General features: G+C 37.6%; 1 protein-coding gene across 6 annotated transcripts in view; it reads left to right on the top strand.

Moving 5' to 3' along the window:
• Slc4a10 (solute carrier family 4 member 10) overlaps nucleotides 1–19,901 on the top strand; it is a 228,877-nt gene that overhangs the window by 202,538 nt on the left and 6,438 nt on the right. For 5 of the 6 annotated variants that reach the window (XM_041631596.1, XM_041631597.1, XM_041631600.1 and 2 more), the window contains 4 exons: nucleotides 4,157–4,330; nucleotides 4,988–5,110; nucleotides 14,190–14,257; nucleotides 17,804–17,920. In XM_041631596.1, the coding sequence (XP_041487530.1) occupies nucleotides 4,157–4,330; nucleotides 4,988–5,110; nucleotides 14,190–14,257; nucleotides 17,804–17,920 (482 nt within the window). Of the gene's footprint in view, nucleotides 1–4,156; nucleotides 4,331–4,987; nucleotides 5,111–14,189; nucleotides 14,258–17,803; nucleotides 17,921–18,707; nucleotides 18,747–19,901 lie in introns of all 6 variants that reach the window. The other variant, XM_041631599.1, reaches the window with a different exon arrangement.

The raw sequence follows: 19,901 nt of genomic DNA on the forward strand, positions 1-19,901 counted from the left end.
TTTCAAAGACCTGGCCCCCAGGGACAGAATTTTGCTATCCCACACCACTTGTTAAAGGTTTCACAGCCTCCCAAAGCAATGCCACCACGGGAGATCAGGTGTTCAGAAAACGAACCTGCGGGGAACACTTAAGACTCAAACTGTATCCCAATAGAACATCCCCATTGACTTAGTGTGTGGGTGCACCCCTCGTGGTCCTGAGTTCCTTGCTCGTGCTCCGTCTCCTTCTGCTCCTGATTTGGACCTTGAGATTTCTGTCCGGTGCTCCCGTGTGGGTCTCTGTCTCTGTCTCCTTTCATCGCCTGATGAAGGTTAATATTCCTGAGGATGCCTATGTGTTTGTCTTTGGATTCACCTTATTTAGCTTCTCTAGGAACTTGAATTATAGGGATCTCACCAAGGCCAGCTGGCCTAGGTCTGAAAAAGCATGGGATAAATCCGGACTAGCTGAACATAGCGGACAATGAGGAATACTGAGAATTCAAGAACAATTGCAGTGGGTTTTTGATCCTACTGCACGTACTGGCTTTGTGGGAGCCTAGGCAGTTTGAATGCTCACCTTACGAGACCTGGATAGAGGTGGGCAGTCCTTGGGCTTCCCACAGGTCAGGGAACCCTGATTGCTCTTCGAGCAGATGAGGGGGGGGGACTTGATCGGGGGAGGGGGAGGGAAATGGGAAGCGGTTGTGGGGACGAGGCAGAAATCCTTAATAAATAAATAAATTTAAAAAAAAAAAAGACTCAAACTGTATCTGAGCAGGACAGAAAGACAGAAGGAAGAGGGCCATGGCAGGGTGGAGGTAGAGATTGGAGTTTTGCTGCCGCAGCGTAAGAATACAGCAAACTGAAGAACTGCAGGAAGTGGAGAGGCTCCTTCTCCTAGGGATCACAGAGGTCATAGTCCGGCCAAGGTCTTCATTTCAGCCTTTTGACCTCCACAACTAGACAATACATTTTTTTTTTTGCATTAAACCAAAATGCTGTAGGAGTTTGTTCTGCTACTTTCAGAAACAAATACAGATTTTTCTTAAATTGACCTTGAATTGCCTTTGTTTATAGTGCTGCTCTTTGGCCAGAACACTTCCTTTTCTTCATAAGAGACTGCTATGGGGCTTACTTACTGTATAGATCTCTTTTTAAGCTAAACATAATATGAAGAGCAGTTTTTGCTATGGTGTGGCAACACTAACTGCTTACCAAAACATGCTGAGGAGTTAAATCCTGGCTGGGGCACAAGGAGCGCAAGATCTCTGTCCCTGAGCAAACTGACCTCCTGCCTTCCAACTCTTAGAGAAGCAGCAGTCAGACCTTGGAACAGTGTAGGCTGTTATAACTGAGACAAAACTTCAACAGGAGGCCATTGTAAGATGCTGAAACACACAAAGCATAGGGACTAGGCCTCAAGAAAGGGGGCGTGATAGGAGCAGTTAGGTTTTCAGAGTTTACTCAGAGATTTAATTTGCTCATTTAAAGTATCATGTATGAAATGCATTTTAATAGAATTAGTTTAGGGTTTTCATTTGTTTTTGATTTTTGATTTTTTTTTTTTGCCTTTGGCAAAAGTTTCAATGACTAGTGATTTTGTCTGTAAGTGGAAAGCATTTATTATTAGGCCTCAGGCTCACATAAATAGAGCATCAGGAATTTAAAAAACAAAGCAAAACAATTGTGGGTAGATCCTGACAGATTTTCTTCTAATTTCATTCAAATGATTTTTTTTTTTTACCCACATGGTTTGGAATTAAACAAAAATGTCAAGTTTTAGGATTACTTGGGGTGTGATCCTTTCAAGTGAAGTTTAGGAAAAACATCGAAGTCCTCAAGTCAAATTTAATTAGTTATAAATCACATTAATGAAACAGAAAGCCTAGGCACACGTTGACAGGTCTCATGTTGAGAACAGAATTGGTGGAAATTTAAGTGAACAGTTAACATTCCTATTGGGAATTGACGCTAACTGGGTGGGGAAATACTACATGCTGCTATTGGGCCATGCTGAAAGCCAAATGCAAAACTTAGAATAAAATTATCACGATTGTTATTCTTGGAGTAGTACTAGGCAGGCACATTAGCTGTCTATGTCAGATATCCTAAGGAGCATGCTACTTTGTAACCTAGCAAATTGGAGGACTTTTTCTGTCACCTGGCTTTTTGGCACTATTAAGGAACTTACTATGTAGGCTTCTCACTGTGAAATATGGCAGAAAAAACAGATCACAATGTTCTCATGAATGCTGTTTCTGTATTCAAATATATAACCACATCTATATTCATTCCAACATTGCAGGGATCCAAAGTGAAGCAAATGTGCCACTTAAACAATAACAATTGAAGCACCCACTCCCTGAAGCACACTTATGCAACAGCACAGTTCCCTAAATGGGTAATGATGGGTAGGGAAAATTCTATAGGAATAGACATTCAGTTGTAAGCTAAAGGGTTGTTTTCTTCTTCTTCCTCCATGCACAAAATTGTATCTGTTTAATGATTCCTGATTTTAAGAGAGGGTTATGAAGTAGAAAAGACACACATACACACACCACACGAGAGGTGAGCCAAGAATGAGGTTAGCAGTCAGTTCTGTCATGGGTTTCAGCAAAAACTTTGGAATGTTATGAATGAATATTGGTGGATGCTGTAATGTGCATTTGATTGCAGTTTACATAACTGGAGAACAGTTGTGCCATACATAAGGCAGAGAAGACCAAAGGGAAGATAGGTTTATGTTGTTTGGTATCCTATTACACCTATTCCATATAAAATTGGATTTTGGCAAACCAGGATGCTCTAGTCCTAACTCTGCAAATACTTGTTTATCTGCCCTGTATGTAAAGTTGAAAGATTTGATGATAAGTAGCTGATAGTTTTCTTATGGTAGCTGAGCAATATTTTATTTATCAATGTTCTGTTGAAGCTGTGTAGCATATATTATCATAAAATTATGAAATATGATAGTGGCTGAGGGTGGTCAAAACCACTGTTTTCTAAATAGCCACCTCTCACTGAAAGAATTACATAAATAAAATTTGGCCTAAAGATTAAACAAGTGGCTCACAAAATGAAACTAATATGTAGTAAAATCAATTATTCAGCAAAATATATTGAAGTGTCTATAAAAATGTAATTTATAAAAAATTTATTTTATTTATCATTATGACAAAATTGAAATAGGCATAATCCACTGGTTACACTGGTTCCATCTATTAAATTAACCCAAACAAGGTAGTTTGCAATTTTTTATGTATCTGCATTGATATGCATTATATGTATGCATACATGCAGGTATTGGTGCAGTTGCATGTACCTAGGTATGCACAGGTTCACATGAATATGTGTGCGTGCATATGGAGGTGCTGAGTCAACCCTGGGTATCTTCCTTGGTCACTTGTCACTTGTCTTCTAAGACAGGGTCTCTCAGTGAACCTGGAGCTCACAGATTTGCTAGACTGGCTGGCCAATGAGCTCCAGGGATGCACTAGAGTCTCTCTGCTGACTAAACTATCTCCCCAGTCCCCAAGTATAAAATATAATAAAACACTTTGGTCACAAAAATATATGTAGGCCAAATCTTTATGTAAGTTGTGTATGTTTCTAAAGACAGCATCAAAACCTTTGTTGGGGACCAAAGTGCCAAAGCCAAAATGGCAGGGTTCAATAAGGAGGAATCCAAGGCACCCTACACAACAGCAGGGAGTTGTGTGGCCCTTGAAGGAAGCTGAGGTCTGTCTGGGAGTACTTAGCATGTGAAAGCCAAAGCCATGAGGGTAGATGGTGCACTCTGGGAGAAAAAAAAAGCACACCAAGCATAGGAAGCCTAGAAGACCAATATTTGGGGACAAAAGGGAGAGGTTATGATGTGATAAACAGAAAGAGAACGAATGTATCTTGTCTGACATAGTGGTGGTTCTCAAGGTAGCAAAATGTAGCACTGACTATATGCAAACCGTTTTAAATGACACCTTGTTATCATATTATAGGAAATACAGTATACTGTTCGATAAACAGAAGCCCACACTGTTTGTCATTTTCAATGTCCTGCAGTTTTTACAACTGTGTCATTTGAACCTAATATTTTGGGACATACTAAATATCTAATTGTCCTACTGTTATTGTTGTCTTGTTCTTAAAATGCAATATAGTCTGTTTAATCTTTTAGTTATTTGACAGAATAAAGCTCTTCTGGATGCCAGCCAAACATCAACCAGATTTTATATATCTAAGGCATGTACCACTTCGGAAAGTCCATCTCTTCACAATTATTCAGATGAGCTGTCTTGGTCTTCTGTGGATAATCAAAGTCTCAAGAGCTGCTATTGTCTTTCCTATGATGGTATGAAACTTCCCCTAACACTTTCTCTTTAACTGAATTTTGGGAAACACATGAACTAAAACAGCAATAACCGAGTAGCCTTGAATCACTTTGAGCAGTTACTAGAAAATCTAGTATAAACTTGGGCACTAAAATCAGGCTTGAAAAATATTTTGCATTTTGCTGATTTAATATCAGTTTCTTTACTTGGTCACTTATAATGTAGTAGTTAATGGAAAGCGGGATGGAAAACGTAAATTTAAAAAAATAGCATTGGAATATACTAACAAATATGAAAAATTAGGCAAATTTTTAAAAATGAAATTTAATTGAATGTTTTAGACATATTTTAAATGCATTTATAAGTATAGTAAATTTGAATGACTATATGTAATTCAAAAATTATTAGCATATAGAATTTTTAATGTTCACTTATCCTAATTTGAGCTTTTAATTATGCATAATCAAGTATATTTCATAGTTTAAAATTTTTCTTTAAGATGCCTTTGACATTGAATGAAATCTTAGATTCTATCCTGGTGATTTGATAAGAAAAGGAAATAAAGAGAAAGATTAGGCCATATTTTAGACACATGTGTTTTCAATTTTTAGTTTAATGGAAGTCCTAAGGCTCATCTATATAGTTTACATTTTAAACTATTTTGTTATTGTCTTTAGGTGTTAGCCCTGGTATTTGTGAGGAAGTTGATGGACTTCTTGTTTACCAAACGGGAACTCAGCTGGCTTGATGATTTAATGCCCGAGAGTAAGAAAAAGAAACTTGAAGATGCTGAAAAAGAAGTAAGTCAGAATAAACCTTGGTATTTATTTAAGAGAAGAACAATAATGGTGCACACCTATAATCCCAGCACTCGGAAGGCAGAGGCAGGCAGATCTCTGTGAGTTCGAGGCCAGCCTGATCTACAGGAGCTAGATCCAACGCTGTTACACAGAGAATCCCTGTCTTGAAAATCAAACAAATAAACAGAGAACAAGCCAGAGATCTTACACAAGTAAGGCAATTCTACATGAAAAATGAAAACTTGTGCATTTGTTTACTCTCTAAACTATAAGGCTTATTTTCTGATTTCTTGATCATGGGTGGGGGGAAAATTGCTAAAGTGTAACTGTTTCTGAGATATAGCCATGTGATGATTGCTTTTGGTTGAATGTTTGAAAAGGAAATAATGTGATATATTTCACTGTTGGTAATGTTTCTTGCTAAGAGGTTTTAATCAGTAGATTCGAATAAAGTCATTATTCTTTCTTATGGTGGTGGTGGTGAGGGGGGGGGGGTGTCGAGACCTGACTGGCTCCTAAAGTGATCCAAGCTTTCAAAACTTATTTGAGAAAACTTCGGGTTTTAGTTATTTTCACAGACTACTGATTTATTCTATTCCTGTTTTATAAGAAGAAACAAGTTAGATATAAGCTTTATGAAATATATAAAGTTCCCATGCCAGCCTGAATCCTTTTTTGAAGGCTATTTAATCACACCATTTTAAAGCTCATAAAAAACTATAAGGAATGTAAATGAAAATAAAAAAATAAAAACATTTTTAGCAGAGTAACTGAGCCCAAAGATTACAAACACAAAAACAAAAGAAAAAGTTCTGTATATAAACGAAATAGAAAGGAAACATTTTAGGAGACTTGTTCATTCTTTCCAGTATTGTTTTCCCAGGTGATTACTAAAAGCATTCAGTTTCTTTTCCACTGAATATTTTTTGGACCACAGATACTTTTCTTCTTTCCTGTAGGGAAATTTATTTGCAAACACAAAAACAGTTTTAGTTTTGCTCAGTCATTTGGATAAGCCAGATTGGGCCACAAATTCTGATGAATTTTTGGCAAAGAACATTCAACCAACATAGCTATATAACCTGTGATTTGTGGACCCTTCCTCCATGGTATCCACATATAAAGACATCACGATGGTGTATCTTTTTTCTGTATGAATGTTTCAAATTTCCAAAATGTTGTAGAAGGCATGTATGGGTCATATTTCTAGCAATGTTAATGCCACGTTAAAATAGTGTGAAACTGGCACTAGTCCTTGACTTTTCTGTTTACTGTATTTGTCTAAGTAGCCGAGCTCTTCTAAGAATAATAACTTAACAGTGCCTATATGATGAACTTAAACTTACCCCACCTGAAAAACTTCCCAAGATTTAAAGTTGAAAGACAATATTTATTGTCTATGAATTTACCCCATCTTCCCAAAGATTTTATTACTGAGCTCATTTGTCTAGTAACATATACATTATGTTTTCTTTATTGCACTGCTTTTATTTCCTGTCAAACATCTTTTCGGTTTCTGGTGGGATAAGGTAGAGGCACTCTTTTCCATAGAGTTCCATCTCTTTCACACAGTGTTCTCCTGAGGCCATTCTCAGAGTGAAACGGTCTTAGAATTTCATTTCTCTTAGTGTTTGGGAAATTCCTAAGGAAAATGCTGTGTAAGCCACTATGCTGTCATTGTCATTTTTCTCTATTATTCTAGAAAGACAATGTCAGATGCTCCTGTTTGTTCGTGACATTCAGAGAACAAGTTGACAGTACTCATAAATGTTTTAGAACTAGCCACTGTAACTTTGCACAATGATATCCAGCCAAAAGGTTTATCTCAGATATGATTATTGCTAATAGAATTAGTCACTCCTCTTGCCCATAACTACTTATAATGTTATATATATAATATATATTAACATATACATTATCTATGTATATATTTGCATTTGGGGGAGTTTATTAACTCCACTGAGACCTTGTATAGAATTTTAACCTTTTTATATTATATCACATTATGCCTTACTGTGCTTTGATAGTATTTACTGTTTTTGAATTTAAAAGTAAAGATTTTTAAGAGTAACTAGATATCACTAAATTTCCTAGAACTTATACTTCCAGCAAGAACATAAAAATAGAATAAGACTTACTGGGGGAATTTTATAGTTGAATCCTTCAGTTCCAAATATGAGGGGGAAAATAACTTGCAATATATTTACCAGAAGGGTTTAGAAATCCTTAAAATCTCACAAAGATTATGACGATGATATTTCATATGATCCCAACTGCATGGAAATAAACAAAAAACCCGCTGTTTCATTCAAGGAATAACCTATCCTCAAACATTGAAAAGCAGTTCTAAATAGTGCAAAGAAGACATCACACCAAGAGTGTGGAGAGATAAGGAAGGACGTGTGAAGATGCTTATGTTCTATTTAGAACTAGCATCGGGAAAGCAGAACCGGTGAGGAGTGGAGGAGGCCCTGTGGAGGATGACACTGAAGCTTAAATCCAAGGTTAATTTTCTACTTGGGGGCCCAGACTTGGGTATCTTCTTTTTTCTGAGCCTATGAATTCCCCTGAAAGACATGACTGTACTGTAGTGTCTTGTACCACTGCCCAGGACTCCAAGAGACTGTACAGTAGTGTGGGTAATGGATAAGTTCTTCAGAAATGTTGAAATTAATTGAGGAACTCTGGTTGTGATCTGGCAAAATGATAAACGGCAGAAATGTCTCAGCTCCCTGAGACTTGAATTTAAAGCGAGCTCACCTCTGGTCCTTCTGATGATAGTTACAAGCTTGGACCTTTATCCTCCAGGGTTTACCTATCAGTAGCCCATTTCTTGTCTTATGGCACTGAGAAAACATTCATTTGACCTTAAAATTCAATAATGAGTTAAGCAGAATAAATAGCTACACAGGCCAGTCCAAGGTCGCAGAGCTTCTGTTCCAAATTTTCATGTACTTCATGCATATGCATATACATATGCTTCAGCTTTTAGAAAGAAAGGATTATAATCAGGGTAGAAATGAATATTGGAACCCTGACATTTTGCACATTGCTCTGTGTAAAGGGAAGACTGCAGAATCAATTCTGAATGTCCAAATGTGCTCAGAGTACCAACATGCCTTCCTCCCTACTTAAATATTCCCTAGGACATTGTACTCATCACAAAAGGACTACTGTTAAATGCAGAAAATTCCAGCAGAATGTTTACTCTCAGGTGGAAAGCGTGGGTACCGGTGTTAGGTAGGGGTGGAGATGCAATTCCGTGGAAGTAATCATTTCTATACCTTCTTCATTACTGAGGGACTGCTCTAACACATACCCTATAGAAGAAAACAAAAAATAAGGCAAACTGGGCCTTGTGATCATGAAAGATTCCAAGAAAGTACAATCTAAAAATAAGCACAATTAAATAAATCAAAGCAAGTGCTTCACCTCTCAGAAAGGTAAGAGTTGGCTGTGGGTTTAGGAAGCACATCCTAATTACAAACATAGAGAAACGGATTTTATGATTCAACTTATGGAGTGGGACAAGTATGTTCTATCTCCTAAAGCAGCTCTCTCCCAAAATCTGGTTCCAGGGTCTCTGCTGCACCAGCCAGCACCTTGCACTATTTTAAAAATGCAAATTCCCAGGCCTGTTTCATCAAGTGATGCATATCAGAGCCAGAAATCTATTTTTCTTAGACCTCCAGGTGATGTTGACATCTGAGATAAACCTTTTATTAGACTCACATAATCTCAATCTCTATAAAACAGCAAAGTTCTTTATACAAGATTACCATATCAGAGATTTTTATATTTAAAGTAATTTAGGCAGTTACGTAAAGGTGCTGAATCCGGACCAGTGAGATGGCTCAGCAGTACAGGCACTGCCCATCAAGCCTGCCGACCAGCTTGCTTCCTGGAACCCACATATGCAAGGAGAGAACAAACTCCTGCATGTTGTCTTCTGACTGCCACAGGTGCTCATCTCGCACACGCATGCACACATGCACACACACGTGTGCGCACACACGCACAAAATTCAAAACTTTGCTGAGCCATAGGTTCTGATGACTCCATGGGCTTGCTGAATTCTATATGCCCCACCCCACTTTTGCCTTTTAAGTTTTTATTATTTTATGCTATCAACTCTTTAATCTGTTAGAAAACAGAAATAATAGTTCTTAAAAGTATACTCCTTATTGTTTTCAAATTTATACATATGCAATATCTGAAGATGATGGTATTAGTTGAGAGAAGGAGATGGTATGAATTTTTTAACTTCTTCTTGCCTTATTTGCCTCTTCAATAAAATGAAGTGTTGAACGTGACTCCTGAATCTCCTCCCATTTCTTAGGACACATGAATTGCAAAAATCACTAAGTATTTGTCCCCCATAGTAACTTAAGTATCTTTCTGCATGCTGACTCTCAGCTATTGTTTAAACTTTGAGATTTTAAAGGGCTTCCACATATATACAAAATGTGTCCCCAAATGGATATATAATTTAAGTCAACTATTTTATTAAAGGTAAAGGACGAACCATATGTCAGGTACTATAGTATAACAATTACAATTTTTTTCTACTATTACAAAATAAAGTTCAGACTAAGGATGTAATATCATTCAATTTATCAAAAACCACTAGAAATGTTCACCATGGGTCTTTGTCTTTTGTGAAGCTGCTTGCTCACTGTCATGGAAACACCTTATTTATCTCACATCATTTCTTCCTACCTGAAGTCTCTTCTCTTCACTGTCTGTTCTTGTGTTCTTTGTGTTAATCTTTATTTTCTTTGAGAATCGAGTTTATATCTTTCTTTTTAACTTTGTATCTCAGTACCTTACAGTTAGCTGTCACTAGATTATGTAAATATACATTCATTAAGTGAACCTGATTGGTAGTGTCCCTATTATTTTTCTTTGATATGTACCTAAAACATAATGTGTCTTCAATCAATGCATGAAATGAGTAGGTTCCTTTTCTGTGTGTCATTTTTTGCTCTTTATTAGATATGGAATTATTTGTTTTCCCCTTGTTTTTTTATACCTGAAAACTTCTTTGATAAACAATTTAATTAAAAGATTGTCTTTCTGCCATAGCATAAGGAATTTTAAAGTCTTTTTGGCCAAACCCTCTAACATGTTGTGGTTGGGCTTCACGATGTATCAGCGTATCATTGACAGTTCCTATATAGATGAGGTGCTGTCTAGGAGCCATGTTTCATGCTTCTACAGTAGTTATCTACTCAGTTCTATTCGGATATTTGTCTTCTTGAATGACGATATAACCCGGGCTGTGAAGATCAAGGTAACTGCGCCTGATTTCACAGCCTCTCTATGGGAGGTCTCCTCCTTTCCCTCCCAACAGTGCTGTTCGGATGCAGCTGTCCCTCCATCACCACTCCCGGGCCCACCCAGATCCCTTCTGGCACTGAAGACAGCAGCAGCGGCTGCTCTGCTACCCTTCACATCAGATAAGCATGGCTTGGAAATGCTATCTTTAGAGGTGATGAGTTTTTGTTTGGATAGGATGATGACTAGAATAAAGCCCACACACACTAACGAGCCTCGGAGTGCAAAATAATTATTGAAAGCAATTTGAGAGAAAAATGGAAAATCATCAGGAAGAAAAAACTGTTCACAAAGCCTTAGCCCCGGTCTTTGCTGCTGCTAACGGGCCTGCCTTTTGTGCTGCCAGGTGACACAGGCACTGATTGTACTTTTATTCTTTTCAGCTTGAGTTGCGCTTTAGTCTTTAGTAAATCTTGCTGATTTGGCCAGAAGAGATGCTGTGTATCATCTTCTAGTGAACAACCAAGGACACGTGTATACTTTGTTTTTATCCTGGTTTGTCTTATGTCGTCTTTGGGATCACTGATGTTCTCTTTATGTCCCTTCATGTACAGCAACATAAAATGTATAAAAAGTAGTATTTTTCTGCCAGAATGTATAGATATGTTCTGTCTTTGACTCTATGGTGTGTAGTATGTTATGTATATGCTATGTTATATCCCATATATCTTGACAAACTAAGTTGGAAGGAGCACCTCATTCTAGGCTGCAGGTTGGCTCTCCTTATACTTAAATGAGTTCTTTTAATTAATGGTCTTCTTGTTGTAAATTGAGTATAAATTGTTTCTCATAAGCTCATATATTTGAATGTTCGGTGCCCAGATGATGACACCTTTTTAGAAGATTGTGTAACTTTTAGGAAGTGATGCCCCTAAAGCAAATTGATTGCTGGAGATTTAAAAGCCAAGCCCCACTTGGTGCTTCTCTCCCCTTTCTGACTACTGGAGCAGGGCAACCAGCTACCTCTTGCTCCTGATACAGTGCTTTCCCTGTCATAATGGACTATATCCCTGGATGAAAGGCAAAATAACCCATTCTCTAAAGCTGATTCTCATCAGGTATTTGTTCACGTTCTGAGAAAAGTAACTAATACAGAGGTTTATTGTGGAGGAATAAGGCTGTTGCAGTGACAAACTTGACCATACGACTCTTGGGTTTTGGCACAGGCTTGAGGGGAAAATGTGGAAGAGTTTAGAATGCAGCTAGCAAAAGATCTAGGACTATACACAAATCTTTGCTGGCTGCCCTGGTGGGAGTTCAGTAGACTAGAATGTTGAAAGAAATGTGGACAGTGGAGGAGCAATTCCTGAAAGGGTTCAGAAGGGAACAAGGATTCTACTGGGATCTGGGTTAGAGAAATTTTATTTCATAATATGGCAAAGAACTTGCTTGTGTTTAGTCTGCCTATTTCCTGAGAACTTCAGAATACCTAAATTTGAAAATAATAGACTAAATTGTTTGAGAGAAAATGTCAAAATTGTTCAGGTGTTCATACTGTATGGGTATTACTTATTGCTCTCATCCAGCTCTTTAGCCAGAGAGCAACAAGTGGAACAAAAAGGTATAAAGACGTCTAGTTTGTGGGGGAAAACTGTAAGCTTAAAATTATATGTAAGAGTGTTGCTGATAAGGCTAGTATGTCATTAGAGATTAGTACCATTAAAGGGAAATCTTGTGCTCTGTACAAGAGAAAAGGTGAGACTCCACCCACTGTAAGATCCATCTTGTGAAATTGGAAATTCATTTTTAAGACTGAAGGCTAATCTGAGAATACTGCTGAAGGCATTGCCTCCTCAGAAACAACTGCCTATGGATGTGTTTTTCTAGGGTCAGGATACAAAAGCTAATACAGCTGTCTTCAAAGAGGGCAAGACTTCATCTTGAGCTGGTTGAAGGAGTTGACAGTACTGTGTGGTAGTGGTTGTATAGGCATGAAAGATACAAGAATAATAGAATTAAATGAAACTTGTGCCAAGGTTTCTGAAGGTCACAGAGGCTAGGAAATTTATCATGGGGTCAGAATCCCTGAAAGAAGGCCCCCAAGAAGGGAATTATGAGGCTGTGAAGTTGAAATTACAAAGAAAACCTCATGTGGAAGATGCAAGAACCACAGGATTTCTACACAGCAAAGCCTGCAGCAGGGAGCAGAGCTGGCAAATAAAGAGGCTATGCACGGTGCTGGTAATAAAGCAGGAGAGATGGGGCTACCTAAGCCCTTTGGACCACAGATGATTCTGTCATGAGTTCCAAATGCTGGACATGAATCTATAGGATTTAGTGTTTGCCCTCCTGGGTCTTGGTCTTGTTTTTGTATGATCTTTCCTTTCTATAGTCCCATTCTTCCATTTAGGAATGGGGACGGTTATTCTGTCCCGTTGTGTGGTGAAGGCATTGAAATTGCTTTTTGATTATACAGGAGTTCACAGTTAAGGTATTTCCTTGGATCTCAGAGATGTCCATGAATGAACCTATGGAAGAATGGAGCATAATGGTCAAGTTTAGTTGTAATATGTCCTCTTTAGATTGTGTGGTTCAACACTTAGTTTCCAGTTAGTGACACTGTTTAGAGGGTTGTGGAACTTGAATGGGATGGAGCCTCGCTGGAGGAAATTGGTCACCGAGACCTTTGGGTTTTACATTTGTAGTTGGGCCTCACTTCTTGTTTGCTCTGTTTCCTGGCTGCTTATACCAGGTGCCTCATGTACCTGACACCTTGCCCTCCCTATGTTAAACTTCAAGCCTAAATAACTCCTCTTAAGCTGATTCTTATCAGGTCCTCACGCACTAGTCATCTCTTAGTCCTCCTAGCACTGCCAATGACAGCACACAAACGGACTTTGAAAGAAATAAATCCCTTACAAAACAGCCCAAGAAAGTGAACAGAATTATTCCCCTGGATACAAGAAGATAAATAATTAGTTCCACAGAGTATAATACACTCTGAGGTGTCTGAGGGGAGCATATAAGCAAGGTTAGCAGCAGAGCTCATGTGGTCCCGTCACCGTTGTTCCACAACATATAGCCTGAGCCTGGATCATCAAGGTTGAAGTCTTGATTAGCAGGTTAAGAGAATACTACAAGAGTGAACGAGACCCAAATCCATGTTTTTATGCATATAAGAAGGTGCCTGCTGTCTTTTTTTCCAATTCTCTAGAGCAATTCTCAAAATGTGGTCTCAGACAGTGTGATCAACATCGTGTACAGTTTATTAGGAATGTAAACTTGTGCACTCTCTATTCTAGACCTACAGAATCAGAACCTCCAGATGGAGGACCCATTTACCCATAGGTAAAGTTTTGGCATTGCTTACAGGTGACTCTAAAGTAGAGTTCGAGCATCAGTGCTCTAAATATGTAGTCCTTACTTCTTCCTAGTAGAGAATTTGGGACTGTAAATTCAATTTATAAAAAACAAACTCTCATAACATTACTCATACTTTTATTCTTGTAAAATTTAGGTTATTTCATAATGTGCTTGGAAATTAACCATGTTTCACATTGAATGACATGAGCGAGATTGTTGTTAGCATTTAAATTACTTTGTGTTATGAGATTTTCATTAATTACTTGTGTTCTTAGTAGCTGAGGCTTTATGAAACGACCTGTGCTAGCATTAATAAATGCAAACAAAGTGGAAGGTCCTGAGGTTAATGAGATAATAAAACATTAATCTGTGTTTCCTCTTTAATGTAAAATGGAGACCCATCAGGTTCACTTTATATATGGTACATTTGTCTTTCCAGGAAGAACAAAGTATGCTAGCCATGGAAGACGAGGGCACAGTACAACTCCCACTGGAGGGACACTACAGGTAAACACATATTTAAAACACATGAGTGAGGGTCATAGAATATACTGGCTATGTTCTTCATACCATAGGAAAGTTATTGAAGTTGTATTAAAATATAAAAAAAATCCCAAGACCAAGAAATAAATTACAGATTGCAGTAAGTTCTGCCAACACTTGTGTAACAAAATGACAAAAAGAAACAAACACAGGGAGATGTATTTTTTTCATGGTTTATAAGGTGTATGAAAGATCACTTTCATATTCTCAGAAATTACCACCTGAAGATATTCACCGTTCACTTCTAGTATAAATGAGGTCAGTATCTGTGAGGAGATCTTATGAAAACATTTTTATTCTGATAATTTGCTCCTAACAAAAGTCACTTCCAAAAAGATAACTAATTTTTTAGTTAGTCAGTCAAGTCTGCCATTTAAGAAAATACTCATGTAGTTCTTCAAAATACACTGATTTTTTTACTCACAAGGACAACAAAGCAAAGTTTTATTAGTTACAATGGAAATTTTTATACATTTGTCCCCCTCCCTCCCTGACTATTTCTCCTTTGTTCCCTTTCTTTCTCTGCTCCCTTCCTCTCTCGTCCCATTTTCTATCTCCCTTCCTATTTCAAAAGTTTAGTTTGGATAATTTCCTCATAAAGTCTGTTTTAAGTACTATTTGGTACCCAAGTGTATAGTCTCACAGTTCTTAGGCTGTGCCAGTAAATAAATAAACATGAAATTTTTTAGGGGGAGAGATTTGCCATGGTACTTAAAAGACAAAGTGGGAAAGAATCCATTGTATCTCCGTCTTACTCCCAAACCATATTCTCCCCAAAAGTTTAGGTGTAATTACCTGTTACTTAAAGGTGAAAACAACTGGGAAAAGTATTTTAGTTCTTTTTTTTCTCATTCAAAATACTCGTTTGAGTTGAATATATTCTTGAGTGAATTATAGCTTTATGACCTGCCATTCCTAAAGGGTTTTGTAGTTAAATAGGTTAAAAAAACAGTCTAAACTGCATGCTAGCTTGTGAATTCATAAAGGAACTTTGCATATGAAATAATAAAAAAGTATTATCACTTAAAGCTTACATTTTTTTATTCAAAATTTTGTAAACCTCTTTGTTCCTAAGACTGTCTCATAAGACCATGATATACTTGTTTTTCATTTAATGCTTTTTTGAAATTAGTTGTTCTCCTATGCTGAGTTTCTAGGAAGCTCCATTTTCAAGAAGGCTAGAGGAATTAAGAACACATTTTTAGATTGAGCAAGACTGAGTTCTAGTGTGTCATTTACACTAAACGTTGGGTTTGTTGTCCTCTTGGAAACAACTACCAATAGAGTTGACAAGATGCCAGCTTAGGAGTTTAATTAATGTCATTTTTTTTCACAGTAAAGAATGTTACTTATATGTACAAAAATAATGCTTTTTTTCATTACAAAAGTTTTCACTTGGTCTGTGATTACTTTATGCTGCCATTTAATGATATTTCTAAGTCTTGAGAGGTTTTGACACAGCATGAATGTTTTCTATAATTGTTGTACATTTAAAATATAAAAACAGAACAAAGCTAAACAAACCAGCCAACTACCGGCACAGAACCTAATACTGTAGGTTCCTCGGTTACACCCCATCAAGGGCACAGGCTGAATTCACTTTCAAACACATAATTACTGAGTAAGTGTCATGTGTCCAGCTTTGACTTTGGGGGGAAGCAACTGTTGACCAGTGATCTAGAATACTGTTGTCACCGTATTCAAGTAGAACAGAGGATCAGGATAGAACATAAAAATATGAACAGCAAATGCAGTGATGTAGCTGGCAAGAAAAAAAGGATAGAAAGACAAAGGAAACAAAAGAGATGGAAGTCTTTTCTTGTTGATTTTTATTGAATTCTACATTTTCTCTGCTCCCCTCCCTACCTCCCCACTCCCCTTTAACCCTCTCCCAAAGTCCCCATGCTCCCAATTTACTCAGGAGATCTTGTCTTTTTCTACTACCCATGTAGATTAGATCCATGTATGTCTATCAGGGTCCTCATTGTTGTCTAGGTTCTCTGAGATTGTGATTTGTGGTCCGGTTTTTCTATGTTTAAAAGCCACCTATGAGTGAGTACATGTGATAATTGTCTTTCTGGGTCTGGGTTACTTTGCTCAAAATGATGTTTTCTAGCTCCATTCATATGCCTGCAAAATTCAAGATGTCACTTTTTTTCTTTTCTTTTTTTTTTTTTTTTTTTTGGCTGTGTGGTACTCCATTGTGTAAATGTACCACATTTTCCTTATCCATTCTTTTGTCGAAGGGCATTTAGGTTGTTTCCAGGTTTGGGCTATGACAAACAATGCTGCTATGAACATAGTTGAGCACATGTCCTTGTGGCACGATTGAGCATCCTTTGGATATATACCAAAAAGTGGTATTACTGGGTCTTGAGGAAGGTTGTTTTCTAATTTTCTGAGAAATCGCCACACTGACATCCAAAGGGGCTGTGCCAGCTTGCATTCCCACTAGCAATACAGTAATCAAAGACCCGGATATTAATCCACACACCTTCGAACCCCTGATTTTTTACAAAGAAGCAGAAAATAGCAAATGGAAAAATGAAAGCATATTTAACAAATGGTGCTGGCATAACTGGCTATCAACATGTAGAAGAATGAGAGCAGACCCATATCTATCACTATGCAGAAAACTCAAGTTCAAATGGATCAAAGACCTCAACATAAAGCCAGCCACACTGAACCTTATAGAAGAGAAAGTGAAAAGTACACTTGACTGCATTGGCACAGGAGACCACTTTCTAAATATAACCCCAGTAGTGCAGAGATGGAGGTCTTAAGAGGATGGAACAGCAATTTAAAATGGTGGCAGCATGGGCCTCTTGAGCATTTAAATTACAACAGAATTGGAAGTAAATGTCTGAGATCAGGGATGAATCAAGAAAACTGTAGCCCAAATCTACATCTACACAGCTGGAATATTTTCTTTGGATTTTTCAGATACCCTTCAGTAACTGAGTGATTTACTTTATGCTTCTCAATTTTAATTATTTAAAATATGCTATTATAATAAACAATATGAAATATTATTTAATCTTCAAAGGAGAGAAATTTAGGCATATGATAGGGCATCTTGAACTCTGAGGGCATTTTCAAATGAAATAAGGCAGTGATACAAAAAACAAACACCGTGTGAGGCATCTTACATGGCACACGTAAAATAGAGCAATAGAGGCAGAACATGCCGTGGTGCTTGCAGGGGCTGTGAAGAGGAGGAAGCAGAGAGTTATTGTTTAATAGATATAAAATTTCAGTTTGATAAGATGAAAAGAATTCTGGAGACAGATGTAGTAGTGGGATATACGTTGTAAATGCCTTTAATAACTTTTAATTGTACATCTTAAAATGTTTAAGATGAGAACTTTATATTGCATGTACTTTACTGTGAGGAATGTAGGTAGAATATTTCACATAGTTACAAAGTTGCCATATATTCACCTTCCCTACCTGAGTGCCTCATTGCTTGTTTATTGTATATTATTTCCTTTTGGGTAAACTCCTGTCTAGAGATGACCCGTCCGTGATCAATATCTCTGATGAAATGTCAAAGACTGCCATGTGGGGAAACCTTCTGGTTACCGCCGACAACTCAAAAGACAAGGAGTCACGCTTTCCTTCCAAAAGGTTTGAGTTTTGAAATAATAAGGTTATGTTAATGCTAATGATTTTATGGCATAAATGCACTAGGAAGAGATACCATTGGTTTTAATCAAATTTAGACTTAAGATGTGTCAGAAATTTTTTTTTTCTAAAGGGAGAATGACAATTTTTACAAACATTATGTTTGTCAGTATCTTCCTTTCAAATAAAAACCCACTCTAAAACTACCACAGTGCGGGGGAAATGGAGCTATCAGTGACCCCAGTGCATGACAATTTTGAACATTCATTTTGGCCCACTCTTTTTTTGTTTATGTGGTTTCATCGTATTCCCTCATCACACACTCTGCAGGACCACTGTAGGTGCCAGAACACATTCCCCATTCCCTGTTTGCTTTTGTGACAGCGATTTGGCACATATAATGGTCATTCTAGTTTAGTTGATTTCTAGTTTCCTGTTTTCAAGTCCCTGACAAACTTCCCTAACCTTACCTCGAACATCCACCCATTTTCATCTGTCTGTGGACACGTGAGCAGTCCCGGAGCTGTGCTGGTGACTTTAAGTGCATGCTGAGGGAAGAGTGTGTCTTGAAACAGCAAGGGAGTCCTGGTATTTTCTGCTGGATTTTCCAGGACTTAGAAATGAGTGTGGATCTTAGCGTGCAGAAGAAGAAAACCCCATGTTATGCTAGTTTTGCTTCTCTAGAAAGTGGTTGATGTTTGGGGATGGTATAATGATTTAATTTATTTATTTTATAAGCTTTCATTAACTTTTTTTACTTAATTTTTATATTACATTTTTTTGTCATAAGCTCCCCTTCCTAATCACTCTAGAAGCTGATTCCCCAAAGGTAAGACCTTTTCCCTCAAACCTATCCCCTGGTTGCATTTCCTTATGTTAAATGGTGTCTTCTGAAGACCTGGTCAGCCTATGTCATCTGTGTGAGTTTTGGGGAGGCAAAAGGCCTGAAGAGTCTTAGACTCCAGTCCAATGTAAGACTGATTTTTATGGCTTTTTCTATCTAATCAGTTCTTTGAGGGGCTCTGAAATATGAGGAAACGTTTTTCCCCTTAAAGCATACGAATGCATCACGTATCAAACAACAAGCTTATAGAGTCACACTTAGCAAATAATACCGTCAAATTTCTAGATTGGGAAAAGAAAATTTGTTCCTTTAATTTTGAAAATTGCAAATGTTGCTTTGATATATGCAAACTTGCAAGCTTCGTGAGACATAATTGGAGCCATGGGCTAGAGAGAGGCTACATTAGTCTTGGGGGAAAAACTCCTATTGCTAGTTTTGTCGCCCCAAAATGGCATGTTGCTTCAATGTCATCTCTGTAGCAATGAGAGTAAACAAGGCAGTGACTGTCATCACCCCAGAAGCTGGGGTGGCTGTTCCTCCCTCTCCCCCACTTTTCCTCTTTCATTGCTTGACTAAATTCCTCTGATTGCCTGACTACATTTTTCTAAAACTTAGACCAAAGGAGTTTGATAAAAGTTTCTTCATAAGGTATTGCTAAGAGTTTTGAATGGTGTCTTTGAACAAGGATTCGAAACCAGCTTGCATTCCCTTGCTTTGGTTAAGCAGCAGTAATACTCTTTCTAAACCATGAATTTAGCTTTCTGTCTTCAAAATTCTTGCTATAGTCCCTTTGAATCAATCATCCTTGCAGTAATTTTATGTTTTGTCAGAACTCCTGAACAAAAATCAGAGTAGTAGGAGGAAAATTTGAGTCCAATTTATTTTAAAATCTGAAATCCAGGTTGATAGGTTCAAAGTCAAATGTCAGTCATGGGCACTGGGTGGGGACTATGAGACCATCAGACTTCAGATGCTTCTCATTCTGAATTACTTGGGTCCATCGTGCAAAATCTTCCTGTTTTTTCTTTGGGTTGAGAAAAGGTTTTATAATGTGATGATTTCTGTGATGCTTCAAGTAAACACATAACAGTATCTCATCAGTGTTTTGTTCACGTTTTGTTTTTGGAAATACAGTATCTA

This window comes from Microtus oregoni, unplaced genomic scaffold (genome assembly GCF_018167655.1).
Source record: "Microtus oregoni isolate MIOR12 unplaced genomic scaffold, Mior012 000037F_ref0000500, whole genome shotgun sequence".
Classification (NCBI taxonomy): domain Eukaryota; kingdom Metazoa; phylum Chordata; class Mammalia; order Rodentia; family Cricetidae; genus Microtus; species Microtus oregoni.